This window comes from Papio anubis, chromosome 3 (genome assembly GCF_008728515.1).
Source record: "Papio anubis isolate 15944 chromosome 3, Panubis1.0, whole genome shotgun sequence".
Classification (NCBI taxonomy): Eukaryota; Metazoa; Chordata; class Mammalia; order Primates; family Cercopithecidae; genus Papio; species Papio anubis.
Window position 1 is genome coordinate 111898959 of NC_044978.1, and position 13077 is coordinate 111912035.

At 37.8% G+C, this 13077-nt stretch overlaps 1 protein-coding gene across 3 annotated transcripts in view; it reads left to right on the plus strand.

The window, feature by feature from the left end:
- Nucleotides 1-6909, plus strand: part of STAP1 (signal transducing adaptor family member 1) — a 46919-nt gene extending 40010 nt beyond the window's left edge. For all 3 annotated transcript variants that reach the window (XM_021938581.2, XM_021938582.2, XM_021938580.2), the window contains one exon: nucleotides 6307-6909. In XM_021938581.2, coding sequence (XP_021794273.2) covers nucleotides 6307-6368 — 62 coding nt within the window. In that variant the 3' untranslated portion in view covers nucleotides 6369-6909. The remainder of the gene's footprint in view (nucleotides 1-6306) is intronic.
- Nucleotides 6910-13077: the final 6168 nt, after the last annotated feature.

Consider the following 13077-nt stretch of genomic DNA (forward strand, 5'->3'; position numbering starts at 1 on the left):
TTCAATTTTTCTTTGAATGTTTTAAAGAGTTGTTTTGTGGCCTTACATATGGTCTATCCTTGAAAATAATCCATGTTCTGAAGACAAAAATGTGTATTCTGTAGATGCTGAATGAAATGTTCTGTAAATTTCTATTAGGTTCATTAGGTCTATAGTGCAGATTATGTCTGATGTTTGTTGATTTTTCTGTCTGGCTGAAAATGGGGTGTTGATGTTTCTAGCTATTATGCTACTGGGGTCTATTTCTCTCTTTAGCTGTAATAATATTTGCTTTACATATATGGGTGCCCCAGCATTGGGTGCATATATATGATACATATTTACAATTATATCTTCTTGCTGAATTGACCCTTTCATTATATAATGACGTTTCTTTTTATAATATTTGACTTGAAATCTATTTTGTCTGATATAACTACTCCTGATTTTAGATTTCTATTTGCGGAATATCTGTTTCCATCTCTTTAGTTTCAGTCTATGTGTGTCTTTATATGTGAAGTATGTTTCTTGTAGGCAAGAGATCGGTGAGTCTTGTTTTTTATCTTTTCAGCCACTCTGTATGTTTTGATTGATGAGTTTAGTCCATTTATATTCAATGTATTATTCATAAGGACTTACTACTGCCATTTTGTTACTTGTTTTCTCATTGTTTTGTGGTCTTCTCTTCCTTCCTATCTTATTTCTTGTCTTTTTTGTGAAGGTGATTTTCTCTGGTGGTATCTTTAATTTCCTGCTTTTTATTTTTTGTGTATGTTGTAGGTTTTTAAAATTTGAAATGAAGTTTTCAAATAACATCTTATAATCCATTATCTTAAACTGATGACAACTTAACATTGACTGCAAAAACAAGCAAACAGAAACTAGTAATAGTGCTATACTTTAACTTTGTACCCACACTTTTAAATTTGTTATTTCTATCTTCTTATACTGTCTACGTCCTGAAAAGTTGTAGCTATTTTTGATTGGTTCATCTTTTAGTCTATTTAAGATATAAGTAGTTTACACACCACAATTATGGTGTTATAATATTTTGTTTTGTCTGTGTATTATTACCAGTGAGTTTTGTCCCAAAGAAATAAGATGATTTTTTATAGCTCATTAATGTCCTTTTCTATCAGATTGAAGAACTCTCTTTAGCATTTCTTGTAGGACAGGTCTGGTATTGATGAAATCCCCCAGCTTTTGTTTGTCTAGGAAAAGAATGTCTCCTTCATGTTTGAAGGATATTTTCACAGGATATACTATTCTAGGAGGCAAGTTTTTTGCCTTCTGCACATCAAATATGTCATGCTCTCCTGGCCTATAAGGTTTCCACTGAGAAGTCTGCTGGCAAATGTATTGGAGCTCCTTTGTATTTTATTTGTCACTTTTCTCTTGCTGCTTTTAGGATGATTTCTTTATCCCATCCTTGGGAGTTAGAATATTAAGTGCCTTGAAGTAGTCTTCTTTGAGTTAAATCTGCGTGGTGTTCTATAACCTTTTGTACTTGAATATTTACATCTTTCTCCAGATTTGGAAAGTTCTCTGTTGTTCCTTTGAATAAACTTTCTACCTTGATATGTCTCTCTACCTTCTCTTTAAGATCAGTCACTCTTAGGTTTGCTCTTTGGAGGCTTCTTCTCAATATATTGTAGGTGTGCTTCATTCCTTTTTATTCCTTTTTTTTTGTCTCCTCTGACTGTGTATCTTCAAATAGCCTGTCTTCAAGCTCACCAATCCTTTCTTCTGCTTGATCAATTCTGCTATTGAGAGATTCTGATATATCCTTCAGAATGTCAATTTTTCAGGTCCAGAATTTCTGCTTGACTTTAAAAAAATGATTTCAATCTTTGTTAAATTACATGATAGGATTCTGAATTCCTTCTCTGTGTTTTCTTGATTTGCATTGAGCTTCCTAGAAATGGCTATTTGGAATTCACTGTCTGAAAGTTTACACACTTTTGTCACTCCAGAATTGGTCACTGGTGCTTTATTTAGTTCATTTGGTAAGGTCACATTTGCCTGTATGGTCCTGATGCTTGTGTTTGTTGATGTCTGGGCATTAAAGAGTTAGGTACTTAATCTAGTCTTCACAGTATGTGCTTGTTTGTACCCATCCTTCTTGGAAAGGTTTTCCCAGTCTTCAAAAAGAATTGACTATTCTGATCTAAGTCTTTGGTCACTGCAGCCATATGTACATTGTGGGCATGTGGGCCCAGGAACATTGTGACTCTTGCAGACTTGTAGAGTAGTGCCCTGATGGTCTTGGGTAAGATCTAAAAGAATGTCTTGGATTACCAGGTGGATACTCTTGTTCTCTTCCCTTACTTTCCCCCCAACAAATGGAGTCTCTCTCTCTCTCTCTCTCTCTCTGTGCTGAGCTTCCTGGAGCTGGGGGAGGGGTAGACATAAGCACTCCTGTGACACCACCACTATGACTGTGCTGGGTCATACCTGGAGCCAGCACAGCACTGAGTCTTGGCCAATGCCAGTGGTGACCATTGTCTGGGTACCGCTGATGTTCACTCAAGGCTCAAGGGCTCATGGTTTGGCAAGTGGCTAATCCAGCCAAGCTTGTATCCTTCCCTTCAGATTGGAGAGCTCCAAGCCAGACCAGAGGGAATCAAGAAATGCAATCCAGGAGCCAGGGCCTGGAGTTAGGAACCTTAGCAATCTATTTGGTGCTCTATCCTACTGCAGCTGAGCCAGCGCCCAAGGTGTGAGACAAAGTCTTTCCCATTCATTCCTCAAGCAGGAGTCTCTCCCCGTGACTACCACCACTCTAGGCCTGTGGCGAGTACTGCCTGACTACCACTGATGTTCACTCAAGGCCCAAGGGCTCATCAATCAGTTTGTAGTGAATACTGCCAGGCCTGGGTCTCTCCATTTAGGGTAAGGGGCTCCCCTCTGACCCAAGGTGGGTCCAGAAATGCCATCCAGGAACCAAGGTCTAGAATTGGGAACCACAAGGCCCTGCTTGGTGTTCTACCCCACTGTGGCCTAACTGGTTCCCAAGCTGGAAGGCAAAGTCTCCTTTACTCTTCCCTTTCCTTTCCTTAAGCAAAAGTCTCTCCCTATGGCCACCACAACTAGGAATGTGCTGGGTCATACCTGAAGCCAGCATAGCTCTGGGTCTCACCCAAGGCCCACAGCAAGTACTGCTTGGCTACTGTTGATGTTTATTCAAGGCTCAAGGGTGCTTTAGGCAGTAGGCGATGAATACTGCCAGGACCGAGTCCTTCCCTTCAAAGCAGTAGATTCCCTTCTGGCCCAGGGCGTGTCTAGAAATGCCCAGAAGCTAGGGCCTGAAATGGAGTTCTCACGACTCTGCCTGATGCCCTGTTTACTGTGGGTGAGCTATTTTCCAATTGAGTTGCTTTCCAAGTTTACGTTCCCCTCTTCTCTACTCAAGCAGAAAGGAAGAGTCTCTCCTGGAGCTATGCTGCCTGAGATTGGGGGAGGGGTGACACAAGCACTCCCCTGGTCACCCTAGCTGGTGTCTCACTAGGTCATATGCACTCCATGTCCACTGGCTCCAAGCCCAGCACAGAACAGGACTTGCCCAGGACCCTGTGTCTGTGGCCTAAACTGCCTTTCAAATTTATTTAGAACCCCAGATCACTTTAGCCTGTGATGTTGAGACTAGTCAGAGCTCAGATTCTGACCACTGGAATGGATGATTCCTCTCTGGCAAGAGCTGGTCTAAATGCTCCCCTTTGTGGTCCTGGCTGAATTCTGCCCTGTGATGCTTTCTACTGTGACAAGTAGCACTGAGTTCCAATGCAAAGTGCCACAGTCACTGTCCACTTTTTTTCCTAAGCACACAGATTCTCTCTCTGCGCCAGCAGCCACTGCTGGGAGATGGGGGAAGAGACCAGGTTGGCAATTCAAGACTATTTTTCCTACCCTCTTCAGTGTCTCTTTCCTTGCTATGATGTTAAAACCAAGTACTGTAATTGCTCACATGATTTTTGGTTCTTATTAAGGTGCTTTCTAGTGTAGACAGTTGTTTAATTTGGTGTTTCTGTGGGGGGCGGGGTGATAGCTGGAGGGTTCTATTTGGCCATCTTGCTCCACCTCCTCTCTCCATTGGTTTTTATAGCTTTACTTTGTTGAGAACATCTATCTTTATATTCATTTCAAGAGTGTTTATGACCACCTCATGAAGCATAGCTGCTTTCAAGTCTTCATCTGATAATTTCAACATCTTGGTTATCTTAGTGTTGGCATCAATTGTCTTTTCCCTTGAAAACTGGGGAATTAGTCACATTCCTCTTTTTGTATATTAAGTAATTCCTGGGTTTTCATATATCAAGTAATTCTGTATTGTGTCTTGGACATTTTGAATATTATGTTACGAGCCTCTGGGTCCTGTTAAAATTCTCTGGAGCATTTTTTAAAAGCAGGCAACCATCTTGATTAGATTGAACCAGTTCTCTCTCATTTTCTGTGGGAAGCCATTCCAATATTGGTTCAGTTTTCAAAGCTTCTGTTATGCTGTTTTGAGTCTGTATCTCAGGAATCAACAGCCTGGGACTTGGTCATGGTTTATACCTTAGTTTAGTAGTCAAAGACTTTGCCATCTGTTTTGTATCTGGTTCTGTGCATGCACAATTCAGAGGTAAGCCTGGAATTTGTGTCACTTCACACACAGAACTAGGAGATAACTCTTTTCCAGCTGTCACCTCTCTGGGATTTCTCCATACTCTTGAGCCGCCAAGGGTCCTTTTTTTTTTTTTTTTTTTTTTTAATTTTGTAGATGAGTCTTCTATCGCCCAGGCTGGAGTGTGCAGTGGTACATCTCAGCTCACTGCAAGCTCCACCTCCCGGCTTAGTGCCATTCTCCGCCCCTCAGCTTCCCGAAGAAGGCTGGGACTACAGGCGCTTCTGCCACTTCACCCCGCTAGTTTTTTGTATTTTTTAGTAGAGACGGGGTTTCACCGTGTTAGCCAGGATGGTCTCGATCTCCTGACCTTGTGATCCGCCTGTCTCGGCCTCCCAAAGTGCTGGGATTACAGGCTTGAGCCACCGCACCCGGCCCCAAAGGTCCTTTTTTTTTTTGGTGTTCTAACTAGAATGATGGAGCTTATTAATGACACCTGTGCTGTAATTGCAGTTCTGTGAGACTGCAGTTGACCAATCTCTCCGAGACAGAGACAAGAAAGAGAAAAATGTAATTCCAATTCTCCTCTCTGCCCATTTTTCCTGATTTCTCTGGCTGGAAGGATAAATTTTCTCTTGGGGTTTTAGGTGCCCACGCTGTAACTGCCAAAATGCTGCCGCACATTGACTAGGGGCCCCACCCTCAGGGCAGGGCCAGGGAAGCAAAAATAGACAACAGAAATACTGAAACAAAAACAACAACAACAACAAAAAATAAAAATTAAAAAAAAAAAAAAGCACTATTGATGTAAAATGTTAGACAACCAGATTGCTTTTGGTAACTTGTTCAGTTTGCCTGAACTTGTTCAGTTTGCTTTGTGATCAGGAACAAACTACTCAGCCTCCTCCTGCATTTCAGATGCCTTTGTTATAGGGACTGGGGAATGACATAAGAATAGATGGAATTAGAGGGGCCTGTGAAGAAAGACTTTAAATAATTAGAATATTATCTGTAGAGTAACGTATTTTCTTTCAAAAGCAGAAAAATGATGGAAAAATACATGACAATGAAAATAGGACTTCCTAAGAAAAGCTACACAAAGATCAAAACTTATCTTGACAAATAATGCCAATGTTTTAAGAAAACTTTGTGGAACCCTAACATTGCTTCAGGAATTTGAACTCATAGCTGGCTGTGGCACAGTGAGACTGCTAGTACATCAAACTTCAATTTACCTTGAGTTGGGAAATGGGAGTTGTAGAGCAGGTAAGGGTTCCAATCTGGAGATTTGGAAAAAGTTAATATGTAATAAAATATTATCTAAAAGAAAATAAGATTTTCTTTGATCCCTGTTAACCCATGTCAGCATTTGGCTCTCTCTTACACCAGAAGGCAAGAGCAATAATGGAACAAGAATGGTCAAAGATATTTCCCAACTCTAGAAATTAGCAGTTTAAACTAAAAGCCGCTTCAAAATATAAGGCAGGTAACTCATATTAAGCTAAAGAGGAAGAAAAAAATTATTAGGAACGAAATTACAGGTCCAGGATAAAATAAAATTTAAAAAAGCATCTGAATATTCAGTATTTATTTTCCTAACATTTACTAAACCCACCAGCAATGTTCCACACAAGAGCAGGAAAATCAAGTCACTGAAAATAAAGAACCATCGTTTTCTACAATATTGGTTCGCTAATTAAGTTTTTTCTACCCACAATTTCTAGGTCAAGAACCCAATATGGAAGGGAAAAGTGAAAAGTTGAAGAAAAATCCACACATTGCATGAAATACAATGTGAAAGCTCCTTTGTGTATCTTGGTAATTTATATTTTCAAAATGAAGTTCTTACTTTTAAAGAGAATTATCTATATTCTACTGATCCTGTTTACCAAGTCATTCACCTGAACACCAGAATTAGAATTAAACATTGTACCATACAATTTCATTATCTTATCAGAATGAAACCAATTCACAGGGAAACTAGAGACTATGGCTGTGGTGGTAACCTGCAGATATACACATTCCCATGCACTGAGATAAGCCGAAAACACATACTACTTTCTAGATGGAATTTTTTTCTTTAGGCCTCAATGAAATACATTTCCCCTATATAATTCCCACAGCAGTTTCTCTAGTTCTAAATCCTACCAATTCCCAGAAAACCTAAGTTTTGTTGAAATCTGATTTGACCAATTTATCAAATATGTCATTTTAATTACCTAGCTGGAAGTCAGAGACATGAAATGTACTAGAGAAGCCCTTTTCCAATGGAAGTATTATATACCACATTTTTTGTTAATGGAAATAAATGTATCCATTCCCATGTTTCTTGTTGGTGTCATCTTTTTGCCACTCAAAATCAGCCCATTATTTCCTTACAAAGATGGTGAAAGGCTGTATCATCATCTTGTGTCATAAGTACGATGAGCCTGATTATAAGTACCCAGAGTTCTTAAAAATATGGAACCATCAGCCTCAGACTACATCTACTGAATCAAAATAACACGGATATTTTTTCATAATTTTTTTCTTCAAAAGCAAATTTCTAAATTGATTTTGATGATTAAGTCAATTTGGGAATTACACAATCAACTAACAATGAAAAGATATGGTCTATATTCTACAGAGGAAAGACTATGTGAGACAGAGGGAGAAAACAGCCATTGACAACCCAAGGAGAGAGGCCTCAGGGGGGAAAAAAATCAACCTGGCCAAAACCTTGAACATTTAGCTTCTTGAATGGTGAGAAAATAAATTTATGTTCTTTAATCCACATGGTCTGTGGTATTTGTTACAACAATCCTAGCAAACTAATTTAGTGAGCTCCCTGGGATGCCTGAAAATATGCAGAGTTCTCTCAGACTTACTGAATTATAATTTCGGGGGTCGGGGGGGCGGCGCTGAGGCAGGTCCAGAAATCTGCCTTTTAAGCACACACCACAGGTAATTGCTATACATGACAAATTTGAGAACCAATTCTTTAAGATATAACAAATTTGAGAACCAGTTCTTTAAGATCTATTATAATATGAAGATAAATAATCTGTGTAGCAATATATGCAAAATCAAGTAAGGCTTTCTTTTAAATGGAGAGGCAGTGACAATAAGGAATCATAAATATAAGAGTTGAGACATAAAGCCTGAGCATTAATATAAGTATTTATTGAAATGTATTATTTATATAAATCACTGTTAATTGATGTAAAAATTACAAAAGAAGCACATATGTATTATTCTCAAGGGTTTTACAATTGAATTGGTCAAAATATAGGTAGATGAGACTAAAGAGCTCTAATTTCTTATCATTTCAAAATGTTGAGTGAATTCTTGCATTCTATAAGAAATTAGGGTGCTTAATATGAAAAGCTTTTAAAAAGTAGATTCCTAAAGTTGGTGACACATTGTAGTTGAACGCAATAAATGGAAAAGTAACTGACAAGGGAAACAGAAATCAAAGGCCAGGGGCTGACCAATGTGGAGAGTCTCACAGGAGACCAGCAATGCATTTGGCTAGAAGAAACAACAGAAACAGGGTCACAGACATTTCAGAAACTGAAACCCGCAGACAAAGACAATACAACAGCCCTCATAGTTTAAAGAACAGACATATTAGAAAATATCTGTAGGGAATAAAAAACTATAAAAGTGATCTAGCAGGTTTAAAAAAGAGAACCAAACAGAACTTTTCGGACTGAAAAATAAAACCACCACCACCACCACAAAATAGATGGCTATAAGTAGGTAAGAAACACATGAAGAGGTAAGTAAACTGGAATATGGGTTAAAAGAAATTATACAGAATAAAGCATGACAAGAAAGAACAATTGGAAAATACAGAAGAGAGGGTGTTAAAAAGTGAAGACAGAACACTGAAGGTCTATCATGTTTAATGAGAATCTCCACAGAAAAAAAAGAGAATGAGGAAGAGGTTATATGTGAAGGAGTAGTATCTGAGAACTTCTCCAGAACTAATAATCAAAGACACAAATCCAGATTTAAAGATCTCAACAAATCTTAAGCAGGATTAGTAAAAATAAATCCATACTCAGAAACATATTAATTAAATTTCATAAAACCAAAGCAGATAAAAAAAGAGAGTTTCTTTTTTTTTTAAGACGGAGTTTCGCTCTTGTTGCCCAGGCTGAAGTGCAATGGCACGATCTCGGCTCACTGTAACTCTGCCCCCTGGGTTCAAGCGATTCTCCTGCCTTAGCCTTCCAAATAGCTGGGATTACAGGCGCCCACCAAAATGCCCAGCTAATTTTGCATTTTTAGTAGATACGGGGTTTCTCATGTTGGTCAGGCTGGTCACGAACTCCCGACCTCAAGTGATCCGCCCACCTCGGCCTCCCAAAGTGTTGGGATTACAGGCTTGAGCCACTGCTCCTGGCCAAAAATTAAATTTCTTTAAAGGTGTAAGTATTAGCCTGACAGCTGACTCAAGAGCAACAGAGGAAGTCATGAGAAAATGAAAAAATATCTCCAATGCCAATGTGCTGAACGACAATAGAGGCCAAATTAGGCATCTATATTCAGCAAAAATATCTTTGCAGAATGAGGAAAAAATACAGATATATTCAGAAAACAAATCATGAGCAAGTATGCCATCAGCAGACTCTCACAAAATGAAATTTTAAAGCAAGTATTTCAGATAAAAATTTATCCCAGATGGTGTTTTAGTCCATTCAAGCTACAGTAACAAAACATGATAAACTGGCTTATAGGTGACAAAAATTTATTTCTAGGGATTGGGAAGTCTAAGATCAAGACACTGGTTCATGCAGAGTCTCGTGAGGGTCCACATGCTGGCTCAAAGATGGCACCTTCTTGCTGTGTCCTCATATGGTAGGGGTGAGAGATCTCAGGCCTCTTTTATAAGGGCTCTGCCCCCATGACCTAATCACCCCTCAAAGGCCCCATCTCCAAATTACATCACCTTGAAGATTAGAATTTCAACATACAAATTTGGGGAAGACATAAACGTTCAGCCCATAGCAGTAAGCCTTAGAAACAAAAAATACTGAAGAGCAAAGAAAGTTTTATATATGTGTGTATGTATAAACACAAACACTGACTATGTAAGTCTTAGAATTAAAGAACATTAAAGTACATGACAACAGAATTAACACACACAATACAGATAAAATATATGACAATAGTACATAACTTGGAAATTAAAGAGTTGTTCTAGTTGTTATATCTGCACAATAAATAACTCTAAAACTTAGTTGCATAAACAATCCATGTTCATAGATTCCGTGGGTTTAGGGGTTTGGTATGGCACAGCACAGCACAGTAGGAATGGCTTGTTTCTGCTGTGTGAAGTCTAGGATCTAGAATCATTTGAAAGTCTGCCTACTCACATGTCTGACCACCTGATGCTGCCTGCAGGCTGGTAGCATGAGATTTTCTCCATGTGTGATAGTTTGAGCTTCCTCACAACATGGTGTCTAGGTTCCAAAGATTAGCTTTCCAAGAGAGAGCAAGTAAAAGAATGAGAGAGAGCCAAGAGGAAGCCAGCTATATATCCTTTTATGACTTGACCTCAGAGGTCTTAATGGGGACTAGAGTATAGTAAGCTTCTAGAAGAGTATGTGGGATTGAAAATATTGCTGTAGCCATTTTTGAAAAAATATAATCTGCCAAAGGTAAAGGTAATGATTAACTTTAGTCTTATTTAATCTGAATATATATGATGGAATATAGAGTAATTATTAAAAGACAAACTAGTAAAGAGAAAAAAATATGTGTTGCTCAAGGAGAACAACCAACATCATTTATTTTAAGAAAGAATTTAACAAAGAATTGGTAAACAGGTTTTGAGAAAACTGAAAATGTCTACTAGGGACACAATTATTAAAGGCAAAAAGATGGGATTAATAGAACCTAGAAGTCTTTAAGAGATACCCTCCAGAATGCCGGAGAAAAGTTGGAGTATAGAAACCAACCACAGTTACTAAAACAAGAACCATTGCTGAGGTGATGCTGACAATATTGGGAGGCTAATGGGAAGGGGAAAAGTCTCTTCTCCGTATCTTCAGCATTCTAGTCTCTTAGTACTCTTTCTTTGTGGGACCTAAAAACAAGCCAGATGGCAAAGGAGAAGCACAGTTTGCAAAAATTTCTAGGTACAAAGTCCCAGAATACAGATAAGTGAGTCTGCAGTTGAGAGATAATCAATTAATAACTGGAAAAAAGAGAATAACATAGTAAGTCAATACTAATTTTAAAAGGCAAGAAAACAGAAAAAGAATCACAAAATAGATTAGACCAAAAAACCCAAAAACAAAAACCCTAAACTCTCCCAGAACAAACTAAAATGGCAGAAACAAATCTAAATATATTGGTAATTATATGTAAATGGCATATGTGTTCCAGTTTAAGACAAAGATTGTTCTCTTAGATTAAAAAAAATAATAATAAAAGCCAGGTGTGGTGGTGCACGTCTGCAGTCTCAGCTACTTAGGGAGCTGATGCAGGAGGACCACTTGAGCCACTGCACTTTGACCTGGGCAACATGAGAGGGACTCTGGATCTAAAAATAAACAAAACAAAAAACTTCACTAAAATCCTAAATCTATTTTGTTTACTAGATACACATTTAAAACATAAGGATACAGAGATATTAAAATTAAATAGATGAAAAAAGTTACTCTGTGAAAATACTGACTAAAGGAAAGCTAGTATAGCTACAGAGAAAACAGGCTTTAAGGCAAAACATATTACAGATACACTGCATAGTGATAAGTATAATTCATCAGAAAAATATAACATGTTAAACTTCATGCAGTTAATAATTATCCTCAAAATATATAAACCAGAAACATATACAAGGAGAAAGAGACAAATCAAGATCATAGTGGGCGATTTTTAAACATATTTCTTTCAGTAATTGACATAATAGGTATATTAAAAATCAGTAAAGATACAGTAGATTTAAATAACATAATTAACAACCCTAAAAGACACATTAGATGGCTTGTTTTTAGGCCCCACAAATAACGAGTACTAGGAGACTAGAATGCTGAAGATACGGAGAAGAGACTTCTCCCCTTCCCACTGTCCCTAACTACTACAGAATATACTGTTTTCAAATGCATAAAAATGATTAAAAATTTAACGTATTCTCGGCCATAAAGCAAGTCTCAAGTAATTTCAAATAATTAAAATCAGAAAGATTATTTTTTATGACAAAAATTCAATTAAACTGCAAATCAAAAAACATAATTAGAAAAGCCCATGTTTGGAAAAAAAAGAAACTCTCCTAAAAAAGGGTTGAAGAGAAAATTCTAATGAAAATTAGGAAAATATTTTAACTAAATATGAGCATTATGTATCAAAATTTGTGGAATATGACAATAGTTGAGTATGATGTAACTATATTACAATAGTATAGAGATAACTTTTAAATGTATATGTTGAAAAGGAAGACACGTTAAAAATGAAAGAAGTAACCCATCTCAACAAGTTAGAAACAGAATAGTAAAAAACTCCCTAATAAAATAGAAATAATATTGATAAAGGCAGAAATTAATGGAATAGGAAACAAACATACTATAGAAAGGATCAACAAAACCAAAATTTGGATCTTAGAAAACATTAAACTATTTTTGTTTGGAGCTAAGGTTATGTAGAAAATTTTTAAAAATGGGCCGGGTGTGGTGGCTCACGCCTGTAATCCCAGTACTTTGGGAGGCTGAGGTGGGCGGATCATGAGGTCAGGAGTTCAAAACCAGCCTGGCCAACATAGTGAAACCCCATCTCTAGTAAAACTACAAAAATTAGCTGAGTGTTGTGGTGGGCGCCTGTAGTGCCAGCTACTTGGGAGGCTGAGGCAGGAGAATTGCTTGAACCCAGGAGGTGGAGGTTGCAGTGAGCCGAGATCATGCCACTGCACCAGCCTGGGCGACACAGTGAGACTCTGTCTCAAAAAAAAAAAAAAAAAAAAAAAAAGAAAATTAAAAAAAATGTGCAAATAATTTAGAGAATCACTAGAGAGTTTATTGTTTCCAGGTACAAAAATAATACAAATAAACCAACTGTATTTTACACATAATCAACAGGAAATAATGTGGGCTAAGTAATCTGGATTAACATTCTCAATTGAAAACATTTAGAAAAGCTGGATAAAATATACTTTTCAAACATGTGGGAAGGCAGCAGAGAGCTGATAAGTTGGTGAGTAATTACCATGCCAATAATATCTGGAAAAAGACAGAAATTCAGAAAAATGAACCCTTCATTTGGGACTTATGTTAGGAGCATTTATAGATTGCAAAAGGCCACTGGGAAGTTGAGTAGATAGAGTTAAGGGGATAAAGATTCAAAAATAGAGTCCAGGGTCAGTGAAGAGGTGAGGGCCTGGTAACTCCAAACCACACTTCAAAACCCTGAATGGTTGAACCCTAGAAATAAGGATGAACAGAAGAGCACTACCAAAGTCTGTAGCTCAGCTTTAAGTCACCTAGGTGACCTGGAAAACCTCAGTCTCTGAA